General features: G+C 47.4%; 1 protein-coding gene across 6 annotated transcripts in view; it reads left to right on the top strand.

The window, feature by feature from the left end:
* The window catches only part of LOC126986944 (homeotic protein spalt-major-like), a 138,262-nt gene that overhangs the window by 77,864 nt on the left and 37,898 nt on the right, over window positions 1-22,500 (top strand). The window contains exons 1-2 of one of the 6 annotated variants that reach the window (XM_050843480.1): window positions 2,103-2,168; window positions 18,300-18,459. Coding sequence is in view for 3 of the 6 variants with exons in the window: in XM_050843476.1 (XP_050699433.1) it covers window positions 19,719-19,759 (41 nt within the window). In the remaining 3 variants the exon portion in view is untranslated. Of the gene's footprint in view, window positions 1-2,102; window positions 2,169-18,299; window positions 18,460-19,031; window positions 19,066-19,091; window positions 19,760-22,500 lie in introns of those variants that run through there. The other 5 variants (XM_050843481.1, XM_050843482.1, XM_050843476.1 and 2 more) reach the window with 5 other exon arrangements.

Consider the following 22,500-nt stretch of genomic DNA (forward strand, 5'->3'; position numbering starts at 1 on the left):
AGAGAGAGAGAGAGAGAGAGAGAGAGAGAGAGAGAGAGGACATACCAATGAAATTATTAGATAGACAGGAAGATAGACTGATAGACATTTCCTCCTCCCCCTCCTCCTCCTCCTCCTCTTTTCCTCCTCCTCCTCCTCCTGAAGTTTAGATTTGAAAAAGAAAACGGAAAGAGGAACTGGAAGAGGAAGAAAAGGATGATGAATTACGTATTATATTTAAGCTTTTGTCTCGCGGAGAAAAAAGAGGAGGGGAGAGAGAGAGAGAGAGAGAGAGAGAGAGAGAGAGAGAGAGAGAGAGAGAGAGAGAGAGAGAGAGAGAGAGAGAGAGAGAGAGAGAGAGAGAGAGAGAGAGAGAGAGAGAGAGAAAGGAGAGAGCGAGAGAGAGAGAGAGAGAGAGAGAGAGAGAGAGAGAGAGAGAGAGAGAGATGCTTTGTGTTTAGTCCAGTCTCTTTTCTCTTTATCATTTTGAGTCACCTCGTGAAGAGAGAGAGAGAGAGAGAGAGAGAGAGAGAGAGAGAGAGAGAGAGAGAGAGAGAGAGAGAGAGAGAGAGAGAGAGAGAGAGAGAGAGAGAGAGAGAGAGAGAGAGAGAGAGAAAGAGTAAATCAGACAAAGATAGACAGACAGACAGAAACAAACAGACAAACAAACAAACAGATAGATAATAAACAGTGGAAAAAATACAGCTAAATAGAATGACAGACAAACAGAGAAGTAAATAAAAAAAAGAACACAGACAGCCGAGAGACACTAAACGTACATACATACAAACAAACATTGAAACAGATAGACAAACAGACAGACAAACACACAGACAAACGGGGATATATAAACAAAATAGACAGCCATAGGAAGTTTCAACAGACAGGAAGACAGACAAACACAGACAGACAGACAGATAGATAGACCGCATCCTTGGGTCCCCGGCGCAGTCCTCGGCCCACCTTGCGGTACTCCTGAGGGCGCCGAAGGAGTGTGTTCAGCCCGGCAGTCAATGAAAGAGAGGCGTGCGTGGGTCCCGGCGCGCCAAGGCCAGCGGGCGCCTCGAGCCCTTTATTTCTTGTGCAAGATGGCCGCCTCCTCCTCCTCCTCCTCCTCCTGCATCTCTTTCTCCGCCTCCTTCTCTTTCTCCGCCTCCATTTCCTCCTCCTCCTCCCCTTGTTGCATCTCTTTCTTCGCATCCTCCTCTTTCTCCGCCTCCTTTCCTCCTCCTCCTCCTCCTCCTCCTCCTCCTCCTCTTCTTGCATCTCCTACTTCGCTTCATCTTTCTTTGCCTCCTTTTCCTCCTCCTATCTTTCTTTTGCTTCTCCTCCTCCTCCTCCTCCTCCTCCTCCCCTCTTTCTCCTTCTCCTCCTCCTCATTCTACATTATTCATTCATCCCATGTTTCTCTTCTTCCTCCTTCTCTTTCTCCTCCTTTTCCTATCTTTCTTTTGCTTCTCCTCCTCCTCCTCCCCTCTCTCTCCTTCTCCTCCTCATTCTACATTATTCATTCATCCCCTGTTTCTCTTCTTCCTCCTTCTTTTCCTACTCCTTTTCCATCTCTTTCTTCACCTCCTCTCTCCGCTTTCTTTTCCTTTTCCTCCTCTTGTATCTTCCTCCTCCTCCTCCTCCTCCTTCGTCTTCGCTTTCTTCCTCCTCACATCCGCTTCCTTCTCCTTCAGTGCTCGATCTCCTTTCTAACTTTCTCTTTCTTTTATCTAACTTTCTTTTTACTTGCTTTCCTACTTTCCTCCACCTCAATTTTCTCTCTCTCTCTCTCTCTCTCCCCCCCCCCCCTTCCTCCCTCCCTTGTGTTTTCTCCTTCTTCCGCCTCCTCCTCCTCCTCCTTCTCTTTTATTCATGGCGTTCAATTTTTCCTTCCTTCTTTTCCTTCCTCCTTTTCCTTCCTCCGTCTCTTCCACTTCCTAATTCCTTCGTTCCATAATTCTCTTACGTATTTTTCCTCCACCGCCTCTTTCTTGCTTGCTATTTTTCCTTCTCCTCCTCCTCCTCCTCCTCCTCCTCCTCCTCCTCGTTTCCTCGTTATTCTTTTCCTTTATTTTATTTGCTTATTTTTGTTTTCCTTTCCTCGTCTTCTCACATCTTTATTTCGTTTCCCACAGAAGAAGAAGAAGAAGAAGAAGAAGAAGAAGAAGAAGAAGAAGAAGAAATGAGCTTCAGTAACACAGGTAAGAAGGAGGAGGAGGAGGAGGAGGAGGAGGAAAAGAATAGAAGTAGCCTCAGTAACGACGGCAAGGAAGAGGAGGTGGAGGAGGAGGAGGGGGAGGAGGAAGAGGAGGAGGAGGTGGAGGAGGAGGAAAAACATAGCTGTAGGCGTAATGGGTGCGGTGGGACGTTTTTCTGGTTACTCTTCCACCTTCCTCCTCCACCCCTTCCCTCCACCCCTTTCTTCCTCCTCCACCCCTTTCTTCCACCCTCCCCATTCCTCCACCCTTCGCCTCCCCTCACCTGCTTCCCTTCCATTCACCACCCTTGCTCCACCCTGCTCCTCCACCCCTTCCCTCCACCTCTTTCTTCCACCTTCCCCATTCCACCTTTCTCAGCATTCACTTCCTCTTTTCCCCCTTCCTCCCTCCACCTGTCTCTTCCACCTCTTTCATTTTCCTCTTTCTCTGTCTCCTTTCCCTTCCGTCTCCTATCCCTGCTCCACCTTTCTCTCCACCTTCCTCCTTTTTTCCTCTCTCTTCCTACCCCTCTTCCACCTTTTTCCTCCTTTCCTCCTTCACCCTTCTCCTCTTCCATTGCCTGTTCTGTCTCCTATCCTTGCTCCACCATTTCTCTCCACATTCCTTCCTCCATCTTCCTCTTCCACCCCTTTCTTCCTCCACCTCCACTCTTCCCCTCTTCTTAGATTACTCCCTTTGCCCTCTGTATCCCAGCCCCGCTCCACCCTTTCTCTCCCTTCTCCTCTCTCCACATTCCTCCTCCACTTCCTCCACCTTCGCCCTTTTCTTCCTTTCCCTCCTCCACCCTTCCCCTCTTCTCACATTACCTCCTTCCCTTCTGTGTCCTAGCCTTGCTCCACCTTTTCTCTCCCTCCTCCTCCTCCCTCCACCTTCCTTCTCCACCCTTTTTTTCTTCCCCTTCCTCCCCTTCCATAACCCATTCCTTTTTTCTAACCTTTCTCCACCTCCTCCATTCCCTAACTCGACTCCACCCTTCCTCTACTTTTCTCTCTCATTCTCCTCGTTCCTTCCACCTCGATCCACATTTTTCTTCTCTATTTCCTTCCCTTCATCCACATTTTCCCTCCTGTCATACACCTTCGTCCTCTCCACTTGTTAACCATGATCCACCTTTTTTCTTCCTTTCTCCCTCATTCTCCTTATTCCTTCCTCTTCCCCATCTTTCTTCCTCTCTTTCCTTCCCCTCCCTTACGTTGCATCTTCTTCCCCATTTCTTTCTCCACTCTAACTCCCTTTTCCTTCTCCTCCCTTCTTTATTCTTTCTCTTTTCCCTTCCTCCCCTTCCTTCTCCTTCCCTTACTTACCATCTCCTTCCCCCCCTCCCCTGGACCACCCTTACTCCCCTTCCTTACTTCTCTTTTTCTTCTCCCCTCTCCTCCTCTTCCTCCTCCTCATTCCCCTTACTTTCCTCACCTGGGATTCCTCTTCCTCGCGCGTGGGAACACCTGTACAAAAAAGGTAACGATTGGCGTAGGTTTGATTCTCACACATCTGTCTTTTTTAAGGGAGGGGAGAGGGGGTTGGGGGCGATTTGAGGCTGTGTGTGTGTGTGTGTGTGTGTGTGTGTGTGTGTGTGTGTGTGTGTGTGTGTGTGTGTGTGTGTGTGTGTTTCCTGCTGCTCCTCCTCTTTACCTTGAAGTACTGAGTGTTTTATCGCTTTTGTTGATGTTTTTTTTTATCTTATATTTATTTGTTGTTTACTATAACTTTTTCCTCATGTTTTTCTTTTTTTTCGTCATTTTCCTCCTCCTCCTCCTCCTCTTTCTCCTCTTCCTTCTTCTCTATTCATTTATTCAGTTTCCTCATTCCCCTCGCTCTTTTTTTGGATGCTTCTCCTTCTCCTTCTGCTATTGTTACATCTACTAGTGCTGCTGTTGTTGTTGTTGTTGTTGTTGTTGTTGTTGTTGTTGTTGACATTGTTGTTCTTGTTGCTACCGCTGTCATAATAACGTTAACATCAACTTCACCATCAGCAATAACATCAATAACAGTAATCAAAGCAACAACAACAACAACAACTACAGCGACAACAACAACAACAACAACAACAACAACAACAACAACAACAACAACAGTAACCACAAACACACCACCACTAAAAAAAAAAAAAAAAAAAACTCACCTTGAATGTCCATGCGAAGAATATTAAATACACGGAAAGCTTCATGACTATTCCTTCTATTAATTATTTCAATCAATTCTTCCTTATTTTTTTTTTTTGCCGTTGTACTAATATTGGAACGAGAGCCAGTACTGTGAATAATGTAGCCCCCGTGTTGCGTTTAGTCATATAGGCGTGGGTGTGGGTGTGGGTGTGGGTGTGACAGAGGGGGGTGGCGAGGGGCGAAAGGGGGCTGGGGGGAGGGAGGCGCCATGCGTAAGTTTAGTTCCTAGAAGATGAACACGACGCTTCCGGATGAATGTGGTGAAAGAGGGCGAAGGAGGAGGAGGAGGAGGAGGAGGAGAGGGTGAAGGTGAAGCAGGAGACTATGGTGAAAGAGTACGAGGAAGAGGAGTAGAGGAGAAGTGTCAAGAAAAGAAGGAAGAGAAAGATGAGAGGGAGAACTGGAGGAGGAGGAGGAAGAGAAGGGGGAGGGGAAGAAAGAGGAGGAGGGCGAGGAATAGGAGTAGAGGAAAAGTATCGAGAAAAAAAGAAAGGGAAGGATGAAAGAGAGAACTGGAGGAGGAGGAGGAAGAGAAGGGGGAGGGGAAGAAGGAGGAGGAAGGCGAGGAATAGGAGTAGAGGAAAAGTGTCGAGAAAAGAAGGAAGAGAAGGGTGAAAGAGAAAACTGGAGGAGGAGGAGGAAGAGAAAGGGGAGGAGGAGGAGGGCGAGGAGAAAAATTACATAGCAAAGAGTAAAATGATATAAAGGAGGTGGAGGAAGAGAAGAAGGAGGGAAGGGGGAAATAAATGGATGGAGAGGAGAGTGAGAGGAAAAGGAGGAAGAGGAGGAAAAAATGAGGGAGAGAAAAATACTAAGTGAAGAATAGAAGGGAAAAATAGAGAAGGAGGAGAAATAAGAGGAGGAGGAGGAGGAGGAGGAAAGAAGAGAAAAAAAACTAACTATTTAAGTGTTTAAGACGAAGTTTAAGAGAGAGAGAGAGAGAGAGAGAGAGAGAGAGAGAGAGAGAGAGAGAGAGAGAGAGAGAGAGAGAGAGAGAGAGAGAGAGAGAGAGAGAGAGAGAGAGAGAGAGAGAGAGAGAGAGAGAGAGAGAGAGTAAGCCAAGGTAAAAAAAATATAGGAAAGATTAAGAAATGAGGGACAAGGACAAATGAGAGAGAGAAAGGGAGACACAGGAAAAGGAAAGTGGGAAGTAAGTGAAGACGATGATGAATGGGGAGAGAAGGAAAAAAATGACACTGATGATTATAAGAAAAAGAAAAGAAGAAATGAAGTAATAAATGAATGTAGAAGAGAATAACACGAGGGAGGAAGAAATGAAAAGGAAGAAAGGAAATATAAACAAAGGAAGATAGAGAGAAAGAACGAAAGAAATAAGATAAAGAAGGATATGAAAAAAAAGAGAAGGAAGGAACCGATAGAAAAAATGAAAAGAAATTATGACCCAAGAAATAAATTAGAAAAAAATTGAAAAATATGAATCATTAAAACAAATAAAGCAGGAAAAGAAGAAAAATATAGAAACGAAAGGGATGAAAATAATAAAGAAGAGAGACGAAACGAAAAAGAAAAGGAAAAAGAAAAAAAGAAAATATAAAAACAAAGAATAAAACAGATAAAAGATTGAGACGAATGCAAAAAAGAGAAAACAAACGCAAACAAAGAGAAAAGCTTAAAGACAAACACAAAGAGAAAACAAGGAGAGAGAGAGAGAGAGAGAGAGAGAGAGAGAGAGAGAGAGAGAGAGAGAGAGAGAGAGAGAGAGAGAGAGAGAGAGAGAGAGAGAGAGAGAGAGAGAGAGAGAGAGAGAGAGAGAGAGAGAGAGAGAGAGAGAGAAATTCATGATAATATACAACAACCTTAACCTTGAAACGAACAGAGAGACACGAAGAAAGAAGGAACGAACAAATAAAATAAATAGAAAGAAAGAAAGAAAGAAAAAGAAAATGGAGAGTTAAGAAAGCTGAGGAAATACCTTGCGCTTGGAATGAGGAGAGGGAACGAGGTAAGGAGGAGGAGGAGGAGGAGGAGGAGGAAGGCAGGTAGGAAGGGAGGGAGGGAGGGAGGGAAGGAGGGGGTGATGGTCGTTGCGCAAGGAGTGATCTTGACCTGTGAACACCTGAGAGAGAGAGAGAGAGAGAGAGAGAGAGAGAGAGAGAGAGAGAGAGAGAGAGAGAGAGAGAGAGAGAGAGAGAGAGAGAGAGAGAGAGAGAGAGAGAGAGAGAGAGAGAGAGAGAGAGAGAGAGAGAGAGACACACACACACACACACACACACACACACACACACACACACACACACACACACACGCGTAGACAAAGAGATAGGCAGAAAGAGATAAATGTCAAAGTAATTAAGTATAATTGCGTATGCGTGCATGTATGTATGTATGTATGTATGTATGTATGTATGTATGTATGTATATGCATGTAAGTTTGTGGGTAGGAGAGAGAGAGTGAGAGAGAGAGAGAGAGAGAGAGAGAGAGTGTGTGAGAGAGAGAGAGAGAGAGAGAGAGAGAGAGAGAGAGAGAGAGAGAGAGAGAGAGAGAGAGAGAGAGAGAGAGAGAGAGAGAGAGAGAGAGAGAGAGAGAGAGAGAGAGAGAGAGAGAGAGAGAGAGAGAGAGAGAGAGAGAGAGAGAGAGAGAGAGAAGGAGGAACAGAGGAAGAGGAGGAGGAAGAGGAGGAGGAGGAGGAAGAAGAAGACGAGGAAGGAGAGGGAGAGAAAGGAGGAGGAGGGGGCCGCGGAGAAGACCGAAAAGACGAAAAAGGAGGAAGAAGGGAACGAAGTGGAAAGGCAGGAGGAGGAGGAGGAGGAGGAGGAGGAGGAGGAGGAGGAGGAGGAGAGAGAGAGAATTGGAGAGAGAGAGAGAGAGAGAGAGAGAGAGAGAGAGAGAGAGAGAGAGAGAGAGAGGAGAGAGAGAGAGAGAGAGAGAGAGAGAGAGAGAGAGAGAGAGAGAGAGAGAGAGAGAGAGAGAGAGAGAGAGAGAGAGAGAGAGAGAGAGAGAGAGAGAGAGAGAGAGAGAGAGAGAGAGAGAGAGAGAGAGAGAGAGAGAGAGAGAGAGAGAGAGAGAGAGAGAGAGAGAGAGAGAGAGAGAGAGAGAGAGAGAGAGAGAGAGAGAGAGAGAGAGAGAGAGAGAGAGAGAGAGAGAGAGAGAGAGAGAGAGAGAGAGAGAGAGAGAGAGAGAGAGAGAGAGAGAGAGAGAGAGAGAGAGAGAGAGAGAGAGAGAGAGAGAGAGAGAGAGAGAGAGAGAGAGAGAGAGAGAGAGAGAGAGAGAGAGAGAGAGAGAGAGAGAGAGAGAGAGAGAATCATGCCATTACCTTCAATAGACAGACTGAACAAAAGGAAAAATCTAACTATTATACCAGGATGAAAGAGGGAGAGAAAAGAGAGAGAAAGGGAGAAAGAGAGAGAAGAGGGAGAGAGAGAGGGCGAGAGGGAGGGAGGGAAAGAGGGCAGCTGCACCTGGGCCACAGCTGTCTCTGCCCCCCTTCTTTCCCCTTCTCTCCCTTCCCTTCACTATTCCTCTTTCTCTCCCTCCCTCTCTCTCTCTCTCCCTCCCACGCACTCACCTTTGATCAACCCGAAAAAAAAGTTCCTACCTAATTAAGTGACGTCAGGTGATGGATCTACCTTTCCGGAACACCTGTGCTGGTGATGATGGTGATCGGTGTTGTTATTGGTGGTGGTGATGGTGGTGATGATGGTGGTGATGATGATTGATGTTGTTATTGTTCTTGGTGATGGTGATGGTGGTGGCGTGGGTGGTGATGGTGATGGTGGTGGCGTGGGTGGTGATGGTGGTGGTGGTGGTGGTGAAAGTGGTTATCTAAGTGATGAAGGTGAAGGAAATTAATTGATTATTGATTAAGATTAAGAAAATGAGGAGGTAACTACATCTCTCTCACTCTCTCTCTCTCTCGAAATACACAATATAAATAAAAATAACTCTTTATATTTTTCTCTATATCTCTCTCTCTCTCTCTCTCTCTCTCTCTCTCTCTCTCTCTCTCTCTCTCTCGCCGCATGTGGTAACGGAGAGAAAGAAGCAGAGAAGGAGGAGGAGGAGGAGGAGGAGGAGGAGGAGGAGGAGGAGGAGGAGGAGAGGAAGCACCTGTCGGAGGTAACACATGACGTAGCGTAGTGTAGGCAGCTGCTTACACACTGGAGGAGGAAGAAAGGGAGGAGGAGGAAGAAGAGGAGGAAGAGGAGATAGAAAAAGGAGGAGGTGGAGGAGGAAGGGACGGTGTGTAGGTAAAACTATGCCACCTCTCTTTTTCCCTTTCTCCTCCTTTCCATTCTCTTCCACAACCTCCTCCTCCTCCTCCTCCTCCTCCTCCTCCGCCTCCACTTCCTTCTACTTGTACACTCTTTCTACCGCTTCCCTTCTCTTTTCTCAGGTTCCACCACCACCACCACAACCATCACCACCACCACCACTACTACTACTACTACTACTACTACTTCAAGCCCACTTACACCCTCACCACCACCTCCAACACCAACACCATCACCGACACCTCCAATTCTTCCCCATCGGTCCTTTTTTTCCCTTCCTCACCTCCAACGCCTTGCCCCAACGATACAAGAGTGCCGCAAGACAGGTGGGTCCCCGCTGCTCTACCTGTCAGCCTAATGAGCCCCTCGCACCTGTCGTGAGAGAGAGAGAGAGAGAGAGAGAGAGAGAGAGAGAGAGAGAGAGAGAGAGAGAGAGAGAGAGAGAGAGAGAGAGAGAGAGAGAGAGAGAGAGAGAGAGAGAGAGAGAGAGAGAGAGAGAGAGAGAGAGAGAGAGAGAGAGAGAGAGAGAGAGAGAGAGAGAGAAGAAAAAGAAAAGAAAAGAAAAGAAGGGGAAAGGAAAGGAAAAGCATGGAAAAGGAGAGAAAAAAACGATAAAACACACAGAGAGAGAGAGAGAGAGAGAGAGAGAGAGAGAGAGAGAGAGAGAGAGAGAGAGAGAGAGAGAGAGAGGAAGTTCGCCAGAGATCACTTGCCGTTAGTGAAAGTTGCCCAGCGTCGTGGATATGATCTGAAGGAGGAAGGGAGGGGGGTGAGGGGGGTGCGGGCGAGCGTGAAGAGGGGGGAGGGGGGGCGTTGCTGGGGTGAGAAGTGCAGTGCGTAGGGGGGAGGGAGGGGAAAGGGAGGAAAAGGGAAAAGGGAAAGGGAGAAGGGGTGAGGGATGAAAGGGGAGCTCAGTTTTGTGAGAGAATGGGGTGATGGGGTGATGTGTGTGTGTGTGTGTGTGTGTGTGTGTGTGTGTGTGTGTGTGTGTGTGAAGAGTATAATTCTCTCTTCTCTCTCTCTCTCTCACACACATTCCTTTATTTCACACAACACATTTCTTCCTCCATTTCCTTTCCTCACAATACCATTTCTCCTCTCCAATTCTCCTCCCCTCCCTCCCCCCCCGCACCCCCCCCCCGTCTTTCTTTCTTCTCCCCCTCGCTCTTTCTCCTCCCTCTCTCTTTCCTCCCTTCTCCCTCCGCTTCCCCTAAACGGAGAGATTTTACTTCTCTGTCACTTTCACTGATACGCTTTCACTTTCAGTCGTCTTGGCGGAGGAAAGGACGGAGAGAAGGAGAGAAGGGAGGGAAGGGAGGGAGGAGGGAAGGAGAGAAGGGAGGGAAGGGAGGGAAGGAAGGGAGGAGGGAAGGAGAGAAGGGAGGGAAGGGAGGGATGGAGGAATGGAGAAAAGAGAAAGAGAAAAGGACTCATTGAGGGAAAGAAGGGCGGGTGTAGGGGGACGAGAGAGAGAGAGAGAGAGAGAGAGAGAGAGAGAGAGAGAGAGAGAGAGAGAGAGAGAGAGAGAGAGAGAGAGAGAGAGAGAGAGAAGGAGGACAAGGGTGAGGATGGAATGAAGGGAGGGAGGGAGGGACGTGAGGTGAAAGAGATGAAGAGAAAGAAAGAAGGAGCGAAAAAATACTACCTCCTCCTCTTCCTCCTCCTCTTCCTCCTCTTCCTCCTCCTCCTCCTCCTCCTCTATTCGCAAAGCCTGAATGAATGCATGAGAAAACTTGAACAATGCACGATTCGAATAATTTCCTAGTTAGAGAGAGAGAGAGAGAGAGAGAGAGAGAGAGAGAGAGAGAGAGAGAGAGAGAGAGAGAGAGAGAGAGAGAGAGAGAGAGAGAGAGAGAGAGAGAGAGAGAGAGAGAGAGAGAGAGAAGGTCTTGCCGTAACCCCGAGCTATTTGGAGAGAAAGGATGGAGAGGAGTGTGTGGGATCGAGAGAGAGAGAGAGAGAGAGAGAGAGAGAGAGAGAGAGAGAGAGAGAGAGAGAGAGAGAGAGAGAGAGAGAGAGAGAGAGAGAGAGAGAGAGAGAGAGAGAGAGAGAGAGAGAGAGAGAGAAGGGGGGAGGGGGTGCAAGGAGGGCATGAACAAGTGATCCGTGAATGCGTTACCACTTTCACGAAGGCGGCGAGGAAAGAGGGGGGGGTGGGGGCGGGGGGCAAGGCGAGGCATGGGTGGTGTGCTGAGGCCAGGTGTTTTCCGCAGGTGCTGGGGCGGCGGAGCGTGACGGGGCAGGTGTGGTAGCGGCAGGTGTGCATTCTAACAGGTGTACCCCAACATTTGCATTTTGACAAGACCAAGGAAGTATGGAAATGGCAGAGGGACAGGTGTTTTAAGGGGAAAGAAAGGTGTGAGAACTTGTTAATTGACAGGTGTATAGAGTGACAGTTGTACGCCAGCATTAGCAATTTAATGAGGCAGAGGATTATGCAAAGAATCAGGTATAAGAAGGGAGATGCACAGGTGTAAATGACGCTGTAATGGAGAGAAAGGTGTGAGAACTTGTTAATTGACAGGTGTTTGTAGTGAGAGTTGTACGCCAGCATTAGCTATTCAATGAGGCAGAGGAATATGCAAAGAACAGGTAAGAAGACTGATGCACAGGTGTAAATGACGTTGTGAGGGAAAATGAGTGTGAGAACTTGTTAATTGACAGGTGAATGCAGTACAGGTGTATGCAAGAGGTAGTAATTTACGAGACGACAGGAGGCAGGTGCACAAGTATAGATTAAAAACACGTGTGGTAACTCATCAACAGGTATGCGTTAACCCTGGCAATATAAGGGTAAAAAAAAAAAAGTTTATAAAAGTAGGCGTATGGAGGCAAATTCATAGATATAGATGGTGTACTTCTTCTTAACTAACAGATGTGTGTATTAATAGGTGTATCCATGGAGGTAGGTGTATCCATGCATTAACACTGGTAATTATAGAACCAAACAAATGTGTAAATCCAGGTGTATGTAGGTAAATGCATAAGTACAAGTGGGTTTACTTGTTAACTGGCAGGTGTGTGGATTGACAGGTGTATCCCAGCAGTCCGATTGGCAGTTTAGCGAGACAAAGCAAGTGAATAGATATGAAGATAATTAGAGGCTGTTGCACAAGTATAGATAGATGGTGGTACAAGAGAAAAGACAGATGTTCTAGCTTGTTAATTGACAGGTGTATAGATTAACAGGTGTATTCGAGCCTCAGTGTTAGTGGTTTAGCGAGAGGAGTGAAGAAGTGTCATAATGTGAAGGTATATGGAAGTGGATGGGCAGGTAAAGCTCGTGTTGTAAGAGAAAAAACAGGTGTGCTTACTAATCAATTGAGAGGTGTATAATTTCTTCAACAGGTGTATCAGTCCAGGTATAAGGAGGCAAGCAGCGAGCTTTTTTTTTTTGTTGTTTCTTTTTTTTGTGCCCTTGTGCTGTCTCCTTTGCTGTAAAAAAAAAGTGTATAGATATATGATGAGACAGCTGTATGTGTAGATGCATAGAAATAGAACCAAGAAAAAGTGTAGTAAATATATAAAAACGCAGGTGTTGAGAAGCAGCCGCACAGGTAAGCTATTGAGAGAAAGAACAGGTATCCCGGCAGGTGAATAAGTACTTAGGCGTAACAAAGCAGGTGCGTTAAATGGCAGGCATGAAAATGATTAGGTATGGAGGCTCGCGTGTGAAGGGGAATCGGCGTGGTGGGGCTCGGCGGCTCAGGTAAGACAGGTGTGTGTGTGTGTGTGTGTGTGTGTGTGTGAGCGAGTCAGGTACACAAAAACAACCCGTACTGTAGGTCTGTCAAGGCTCAGGTGTGTGATTTTTTTTCTTGTGTGTGTAATTTGAGAAGATACACACACGCAATCTACACACACTGGAGGTCTATAAACAGGTGTATCGAGAGGCCCTAGTCAGGTATATTCAAACAGGAAAACAGGTGTAACTTAGGCAGGTATAAAAAAATAGCAACCTAACGCATATTGTAAGTCTTAAACAGGTGTGTAGATAGGCAGGTAAATTTATCATATCTCAACAGGTATGTGTGGACAGGAAATCAGCAGGTGTGAGTGAGACAGGTGTGCCCAAACAATCTGACGGTCCTCGAAGGGTTACAATCAGACAGGTGTGTAGACAGGCAGGTGAGATTAGTGTAGCACGGAAGGTGTGTTGAGGCAGGTGTTTTAATTGATAGGCCTAGTGTTGGGTTGTCCCTGTGTGTGTGTGTGTGTGTGTGTGTGTGTGTGTGTGTGTGTGTGTGTGAGGTAATGTGGTGATTCAGCATGTTATATAAATCGTCGACATGTTGGGCTGTCATCATCGTCGTGACTTCAGGCTTTATTATTATTAATATTATTATTATTATTATTATTATTATTATTATTATTATTATTATTATTATTATTATTATTATTATTATTATTATTATTATTATTATTATTATTATTATTATTATTATTACTATTATTACGTTGTTGATTTTCGTGTTTTATTTGTTTTTTTTTTATAGGTTGAGTCTAATTTCCTTGTTTTGAGTTTTCTTGTCCTTGAGAGAGAGAGAGAGAGAGAGAGAGAGAGAGAGAGAGAGAGAGAGAGAGAGAGAGAGAGAGAGAGAGAGAGAGAGAGAGAGAGAGAGAGAGAGAGAGAGAGAGAGAGAGAGAGAGAGAGAGAGAGAGAGAGAGAGAGAGAGAGAGAGAGAGAGAGAGAGAGAGAGAGAGAGAGAGCACCTGTAAACACCTGCACGTACGCTACCTGGGTGGCGGGCAGGTAGAGGTGGTGTCGGGTATTCCCCGTTGACTTCCTCGAAACATTATCTCAGCCGTGACCTTGACTCTCCCTAGCCATGCCCAGCCTTTCCTTCCCCTGCCAACCTGCCCGAGCCTTACCCACCCTTTCCCTACCCTTCCTACCCCTACCTACCTTTCTATTTTCACAATCTTTCCTTTCCTTGCCTTACCTTTACTAGTCTCTACCCACCTCTGTCTTACCTTGCTTTCCCCTACATTCCCTGCTTGGTCCATTTTTTACCTCACAATCCTTGCCTCCCTAACTTTACCCACCCTTGCATTAACTTTCCTACCCCTATCTATCTCTCAATCCTCATGGTCTTCCCCTTCCTAGCCTTACACCTTGTCTTACCCTTTCTATCCCTATCTACCCTTACCTTATCCTTTTCTCACCTCACAAGCTTTCCCTACATAGCCTTACCCTCTCTTGCCTTTCCCTTGCCTTCCCTTTTCCCTACCTTGGTCTTTTCTTACCTCATAGTCTTTGGCTCTATCCTACCAGCCTGCCCGAGCCTTGCCCACCCTTGCCTTACCTCTCCTAACCTTTACCTGTCCTTATCTCGTTATTTCTTACATCATTTTACCTATCCTCCCTCTTCCCTCACAATCCTTAGCTCTGCCTCACTAACCCTTCCTAACGTTACCCATCCCTGTCTTACCTTGCCTAGCCCCCTAACACTACCTGGTCCTTTCTAACCTTACAATCTAACTCTATCAAACTATCCCTTCTATAGCCTTACCTACCTCTACTTTACCTTGCCTAGCCCCCTAACACTACCTGGTCCTTTCTAACCTTACAATCTAACTCTATCTAACTATCCCCTCTAGCCTTACCTACCTCTACTTTACCTTGTTTTGCCCTGTTCTTTACCTGATCCTTTCTATCCTTACAATCTAGTTCTATCCTGTCCTACTAGTTCTTTTACGTATTCGCTTGCCTTGACCAGGCGATCCCAACTCCACCTGGTCTTTATTTTTTGCGTACGGTTCTATAATTTCCTCCCAAGCCTTTCTTTCCTTTCCTTATACTCAGCTCTTTGCATCTTCTCTAACTCAATCCCGTCCGTGTTTATTATTTTTTTCTCATTTTGGTTTCACGCATCTTTACCCTGTTATTTCAAGAGCTACATGACTTCTCTAACCCTGCCTATGTTTATCGTGTCCTCTCGAGCCTGGTCTGTCCTTGCGCACACCCCTGTATCGTTTCCTTACTTAGATACACGGGAGCTTAGGGTCAAAGGAGCTGCCTCGTACAGGCCTACCGGCCTCTTGCAGACTCCTGCGTTCTTATGTTCTTATGTTCTTATGTAATTCCTTCTTCTGACACTGATTTATAACTCTTCCCTCATGATCGAGGTTTATAAATGGATGAAGGGCTTTAATAAGGGAGACATTCATAAGGTTTTGCTGGTAAGAGAACCGGGTAGGACACGAAGTAACGGGTTTAAACTGGATAAATTCAGATTCAACAGGGACATAGGCAAAAATTGGTTTACTAACAGGGTGGTGGATGAGTGGAATAGGCTTAGCAGTCATGTGGTGAGTGCCAATACAATTGTCACATTCAAAAATAGACTAGATAAATTCATGGACAGCGATATTAGGTGGGGTTAGATACACGGGAGCTTAGGGTCAAAGGAGCTGCCTCGTACAGGCCTACCGGCCTCTTGCAGACTCCTGCGTTCTTATGTTCTTATGTTCTTATGTTCCCGTATCTTCTTTAGTCTCGCCTTCTTTAACTCTTCCTTGATCTGCTTTGTCTCACCTATAGCCTTGTGTCTCCTTACTGAGATTGTCTAGCCTTCTCTCTCTCTCTCTCTCTCTCTCTCTCTCTCTCTCTCTCTCTCTCTCTCTCTCTCTCTCTCTCTCTCTCTCTCTCATCTCTGACCCTTCCTTGTACTCCATATCCATCTCGCTTTGGCTAACGTCTCCTTGTAATCCCCTTTTATCTGCCTCTCATGATTTTTTCTTTCCTTCTTTCTTTCTTTTTCTTTCTTTCTTTCTTTCCTTCTTTATGTATTTTTTTCTTTCTCTTTGTTTATTTCTTTCTTTCTTTGTATTTTCCTTTTTTCGTTTCTTTCTGTTCTTTGTTTGTTTGTTTCATTCTTTCTTTCGTTATTTTTCCTTGTTCTTATATTCTACATTTCTTTCTTGTAATTCTCCAACCCTCCTTACCTCTACCTACCTCATCACAACTCTCCACCTCTCCCTACTTTTTCATCGCTCCCTACCTCTGTCTACCTACCTACCTACCTTTCCACCTCTCCCAGCCTTGGCCAAGCCCGCCCAGCCAGCCCAGCCCAGCCCTGACTAACCTTGCCTGCCCTTCCTTATATTTCACTGACTTTCCTTAGCCTGTTACCTGCTCACCGCACCCCTACCCTTTCTGTTCTTACTCAGCCTTACTCAGCACTCTTCACCTCTACCCACTATACCCACTACCCTGCCTAACCTTGTCCAGCCACCAGCAGCCTCCTCCTCCCCCTCCCCCCCCCTTACACACGTGCCCTCCTTGTTACGTACCCACCACCCCTTCTGTAACCTTGCCCACCCGTGCTCACCACCCGTCACCTTGCCCTTTGCCCACTTACATACTTAGAAGCTCACGTAGGGTGGAGTAAATCTGAATGCTGGTGGTGGTCGAGTTACCTGGTGGAGGAGAAAAAATTAGGGAGAAGCAAAAAAAAAAAAGAGATATGTAGACCAGCTGAGAGAGAGAGAGAGAGAGAGAGAGAGAGAGAGAGAGAGAGAGAGAGAGAGAGAGAGAGAGAGAGAGAGAGAGAGAGAGAGAGAGAGAGAGAGAGAGAGAGAGAGAGAGAGAGAGAGAGAGAGAGAGAGAGAGAGATTGCATGTTCAAAAATACACTCCCATGCATTATTCTCTTACATACAACATTAGTAACCTCGTCTTGCTCTCTTGTCTCACTCATTAAACTCACTCTTCCTCATTAAATTCATACTTTAAAGGACTCATTGGGGTGGGGTAGGACTGAGGAACCGGGGGGGGGGGGGTGCTGCATTTGGAGGGAGGAAGGGCTATGAGAGAGTGGAGGAGTAGGAGGAAGAGGAGGAGGAGGAAGAGGAAGAAGAGAAGGCTGAAAAGAGATGAAGAAGGAGTAGTAGTAGTAGTAGTAGTAGAAGGAGGAGGAGGAGAAGGAGGAGGAGGAAAGTTCATGTATCACCAGTTATGTCTTAGGAGGTGTGAGGGAAAGGGAGGGAGGAAAGAAAAGAAGAGAGAGGTAAAGAGAACAGGGATTGGGAGGGGAAAGAGAGGTGTGGGGAGGAAAAGCGCGGAGGAACGCTTAAAAAGAATATTGGGGAGGAAAGACTAATGGGGAGGGACGGGGGAGAAGGGAATGGGGGTTAATTAAAATGATAGGTATAAGCTAAGTTCGCGAGAGGAAAGAAATGGGGAGAAGGGTTCGAGGGGGAAGAGTAGTATGGGGCTTGGGGAGGAGAGGCTAACAGAGGGACAAGGGAGTGGGGAGGAATTACAAAAGGAAACAGTCTGAGGGGAAAATTGGGGAGGATAACCGAAAGGGGAGAAAGACCTAAAAGGGGAGTATTGAGGAAAAGGATGAAAAGAAAGTGAAAGGAGGAGGAGGGGGGGGATAAGAGAGGGAGGGGAGTGGGAGGCAGCCAGGGAAACGGGAAAGGTTGGGTAGGACTACTGGGGGAGGGGGAATGACCTGATTTGGGGTGCTGGGGAAATGAGGGGTGGGAGAAGGAAGCTGGAGAAAGAGGAGGAAAGGGGAGAAGGTGGAGGAAGGGGGGAAGGCGGGGGGGAGGAAGAAGGGGGATAGAAAGGTGGAGGAAGGAGAAAGGGATGTAGAGAAAAGGGGAGGGGGTGCCATCAAGGGTAAGGCAAGGTCGGGGAAGGGGGAGGTGGAGGAAAGGGAAATGGAGGCAGAGAAAGAGGGAGGGGGTGACTGAGGGTAAGGGTAGGTTGGGGAAAGTGGAGGAAAGGGAAAGGGGGTGGGGTGGAGGAATGGGGAAGGGGAGGTGGAGGAAGGGGGGTGGCAGCAAGAGTAAGGGTAGGTCGGGGAAGAGATGGAGGAAGGGAAAGGGAGGGGGAAGGGGTGAGGGGGATGACATCAAGGGTAGGGGTAGGTCAGGGATGTCTGTGTGGACTGACAGACGCAAAGTTCAGGTGGAGTGTGGACTGGACAGGCGAGTCCCACGGGGCGGCTTTTTTTGGTGTGTGTTGGGGGGTAGAGGTGGGGTGGGGCGTTACTGTTTTATTATTATTATTCTCATTCTTCTTCTTATCATCAATATTGTTACTGCTACTACTACTACTACTGCTACTACTACGACTACTACTACTACTATTGCTGCTGCTTCTGCTTCTGCTGCTGCTGCCGCTAATACTGCCGCTGGTGCTGCTGATATTATTGTCATCATCAATATCGTTATCACTAGGGCCAGTATTCCTAACAGAAGCAGGAACAGCAGCAGCAGCAGGTGTCATCAGCGGCAGCAGCACAGCTCGGGGCGCGTCTTGGCCGCAGGTAGCAGGTAGCGTGTCTTGGCCGCGGCGGGGACGCAGGCCGCGGCAGCTGTCGACGCGGCCCGGAAGTGGAGACGCACTGGCGAGACACCTGCTTGCCTCCTCCCGCGTGGACGGTGACGTCACGCGGTGCTTGACCCACCGATAAAGCGTCAACGGGGGGTGGGTTGCAGGCCAGTGCGGGGCGGGGCATACGCTTAACTTTCCACGTAAAGTTACACCACAGGGAAACTTTGCCATTTATTGGCTCCGCACGTGGCTGTGTTGCAACAGGGGGTGGCTGTTTGCTTGTTGGTGCTTGCAGGATAAATCTCCTTGATTAGGGTCCGTGGGACAGGTAAATGTTCATAATCATTTCACTTAAGTTCATGGTGTTTACTTTTACACTTGGAAAGAGTTTTCAGTAAAGGGGAACCCTCTCTCTCTGTTTCAGGGGCGACGTGGGCGAGACGTCAGGCCCTGTGATCGACGAGCTGAGGCTGCGGGACCGGGGGGCGGCGTAGGGGGCGTGGGACCCCTGCGGCCAGATGCGACTTGGACAATGGTGCAGCGAGTCCCCAGGCCCTCGAGAAGACGGACTGGTCGATAGTGAGGTGAGTACAGCTGCTGAGGCGGCCTGATCACAGCTGCTCAGCCCACACATGTGTGCCACCCCTCCCCCCCCCTTCCCTTCCTTCCTCTCCCCTCCCTCCCTGCCAGCAGAGCACGTGACACCCTCCGAGAGGGTGCCTCAGGTGTGCCTTGCCCTGCCTTACCCCTCTCTCCGTCCCTGGCACCTCTCTGGGTGGTGAATATTATCCCTCAAATATTCCAACGAGGACTGAGTAATTTGGACGTGGACGGGACGCAGATGTTGGGATTATGACAGTTTTATCTCTGGCCCTAGCCTCGGAGCGTTGACCCCAGGTCGCCCCTCACCGCCCACCGCCCACACTGTCTCCGGTGGTCACAAGGCGGAAGCAGGACACTCGCTATGATCTCATTGTGAATGGGGTATGGGGTGGTAATGAGGTGGCAGAGCAGGGCGGCGTAATGAATGGAGCCGTGGTGGCCGGCGACGCCTGGCAGCTTCCCCGAGGCTCCGCCCAGCGTGGTTGGCGATTGGCTGGCGATTGTTGTGTTTTATAGGATCGCAGACATGGCGTTGTAAACACAGAAGCTTTATCTTTACCAATTTTCTGCTTTTGTACAGTAGTTTTGTAAGGTAAGTGGGTGCCCTGTTGCAGCAGAGTGTTTGTAGAGCCCCCGTGCATGCTGGGCGAGTGGTATAACGTCCAAAAAGTAAAAGTTTGGGAGTGGGAAAGCCTCGCCAAGGCCGCCCGCTTGTGAGGTGGACTTTCGCTGGCAGTCGGGCTGTGGTGGTGTTACAGTTGTCGTGGGTCTGTGCTTGGCTGTGGATCTGGTGGTGGTGCGCTGTGGAGGAGTGGCGGTGCCCTCGAACCCCGGTGGTGAACATTATCCAAAGGTAGAACATCTCAGGTACAACAACAACGACACTAACAACTACAACAACCGTCCCCTCTCGCCTTCCCCTCGCCCCGTCCTGCTCGCGTCGGTGCCTCTCCTCGCGACGATTCTCATGAACTTTTTGGCCGAACACACAACCTCGTGACTCCCGCGTGACCACAGGACTCTGATCTGTCCCTTGAGACGCTGCGCTGAATGGGTGATGTGGAGTGACACGTGAGGGTAGTGTGGGTGTGTGCGCGTAAAGGCTCAGACGTGTGCCTCGCTGCCTCGCCGCCTGGTCTGGTATCAGCGCCGATCTTGTCCCCTCACGAATGTGCGTGGAACTTGGTGTGTCTGTGTGGACTGAAGAAACTCGTGTCCCCGCGACCAGAGCAGAGTTATAATGGTGCAGAGTGTTGACATGCCGCTTTTTTATTACAATAGGTACGTATCTATCTGTCTATCCATCCCCCCGTGTGTGTGTGTGTGTGTGTGTGTGTGTGTGTCTGTGTGTGTGTGTGTGTGTGTGAAAGCATTGTTTGTTTGGCTGGTTGAGTGTGTGTGTGTGTGTGTGTGTGTGTGTGTGTGTGTGTACGCCCATGTGTGTGTTTGTGTGTGTGTGTGTATGTTTCAGCTTAGGTGATTATTGTGTGGTGGTATTGCGTCAACTTGGTCTCTCTCTCTCTCTCTCTCTCTCTCTCTCTCTCTCTCTCTCTCTCTCTCTCTGCTATTTGGTCTCGTTTTGCATATATATTTGATGACGAGCGTCTCTCTCTCTCTCTCTCTCTCTCTCTCTCTCTCTCTCTCTCTCTCTCTCTCAGCTATTTGGTTTCGTTTTCCATATAGATTTGAGGACGTGTAATTCTCTCTCTCTCTCTCTCTCTCTCTCTCTCTCATTGTTTGCAAGTGTTTACGTCCACAACAAGTCTGTGTTCCGTTTTCTTTCACTGTTTACGCTGAGAGTCACTTCGATGAGTCTTCCGCAGAAAACTGTTTATATAATCACGGGAATCATAAGGGAGGAGGAGGTACACTTTCCGCCCCCTCTATTTATTTCCCCGCTTCCTTGGTCCACTTCTCTGCCCCGAACGCTTATTTTTACACCTCTGAATTAGCCCCATTCTCGCCAAACTACGCTGTTGGCTCTCGGGGGCGGTAAACCACTTATTCTCCTCTTTGTTATATACCTCGCGATGCCTTTATTCTATGGTAGGTATTCTGAGACGCCACCGACTCCCATATCATTTCCAAAGGCCACGAAAGAGGTATAATGCGTTCTCATGAGTGTTTTTTAGAGTTCATGGTGCAGAAGCCTTGTCAAACTCCCACCAGGGTCATAAAACTACTCATGGAAAGGCCGACAACTTCAACGAAAGCCATGTCAAGTGTGCGTGCTTGGGTGACGAAATGTTCAATGATGTGGCCCTTATCTCCTCTTTTTTAAATCCCTGATATTTAGATTCATATTCTTAGACGTGTTGGGCTTCTCTCTCTCTCTCTCTCTCTCTCTCTCTCTCTCTCTCTCTCATTGTTTGCAAGTGTTTACGTTCACAACCTTTGGCTACAGAGAGGATTAATCGAATTTTCATGGGTGATTTTCGAGTTCAGGCCGCAGAGGTCGTGTAAAACCGTCACTAGGGTCGCAGAACAGGTCCATGAACATCCCAGCAGCTTCTACAAACGAGAGGCTCTTCAAACAGGCGAACTGAGGTGCCCATACGTCTTAAGAGTACGAGCTTTGTTCTCTTTGTGAAATACCTCGCGGCGCCCCGATACCCGCTCTCCACCAGGGAATATTAAAGTCTGTCCCCAGTGCACGTGGTGACAGTCTCGTTGAAGCTAAATCAGGCAGGTGTCTCCATGCCTCGTGCCGGGACGCATTGCCGGCTCATTCATGGGGGGATCAATTCACTTGTGGTACGAGGTGTTAAATATAGGATTGTCTGATTTCATATGCCGTGCGTGTACCCTGGACGGCGTGTGCTCGTATTGTTCATTAAGCCTCGCTCGCCTTCATGACTTGGGGCACGTATGTTACTATTATTGGCCTAAGAACATCATCTAATAAGTAGTGGAAATGGTGTTCAGGTAAATGCTAGAAAGGTGTGTGTGCTATTGATACTCCGGAAGGCCTAGTGCATGGTCATCCTTTGGTATTTATTGTGGGGCATTTAAGGAGTCTGACTTGGGGCACGTATGTTACTATTATTAGCTTAACATCATCTAATTAGTAGTGGAAATGGTGGTCAGGTAAACGCTTCTAAGGTGTGTGTGCTATAGATACTCTGGAAGGCTTATTGAATGGTCATCTTCACTGCTTAACTTAGAACACGTATGTTTCTATTATTGCCTAACATCATCTAATTAGGAATGGAAATGATAGTCAGGTGAACGCTTCTAAATTGTGTGTGCTATCAATACTCTGGAAGGCTTATTGAATGGTCATCCTCACTTCCTAACTTAGAACACGTATGTTTCTATTATTGCCTAACATCATCTAATTAGGAATGGAAATGATAGTCAGGTGAACGCTTCTAAATTGTGTGTGCTATCAATACTCTGGAAGGCTTATTGAATGGTCATCCTCACTTCCTGATTTAGAACACGTATGTTTATATTATTGGCTTATCATCATCTAATTTGGAATGGAAATGGTAGGGAGGTAGATGGTAAGGTGTGTGTGCTATTGATACTCTTAAAGGCTTATTGAATGGTCATCCTCACTTCCTGTTTCTATAATGGCTTATCATCTAATTAGTAATGGAAATGATAGGGAGGTAGATGCTAAGGTATGTGGGCCATTGATACTCTTTAAGGCCTAGTGTGTGCTCAACCTCACTTCTCCTGATATGTAAAGTGTGGTGTCCCAGGAGGCTCAAATCATTCACTTCAAATACGCTTCGCTTCCTCTTATTTATAGTGGAACGTATTGGTAAGCTTATTGCATGCCGCTCGTCTCTGCCTCCTTTCTTGGGGTATATTTAGAAGCATCCTGTGTGAAGGTTATTATTGCATGGAGCTCACCTTCGCTTCCATTCTTGTTATTTTTAGAGGAGCGACTCGTCAACTGGATCTCGGCGGCGGCGTATTTTGTGGCGATGGAAATGTTCGTTGTAAAGACCGTAGAGTTTGCGAGGTGTGGATGGGATGGTCAGGTGAATGTGTTAATAGGTTGCAACGTGGCC

This window comes from Eriocheir sinensis, chromosome 63 (assembly GCF_024679095.1).
Source record: "Eriocheir sinensis breed Jianghai 21 chromosome 63, ASM2467909v1, whole genome shotgun sequence".
Taxonomy (NCBI): Eukaryota; Metazoa; Arthropoda; class Malacostraca; order Decapoda; family Varunidae; genus Eriocheir; species Eriocheir sinensis.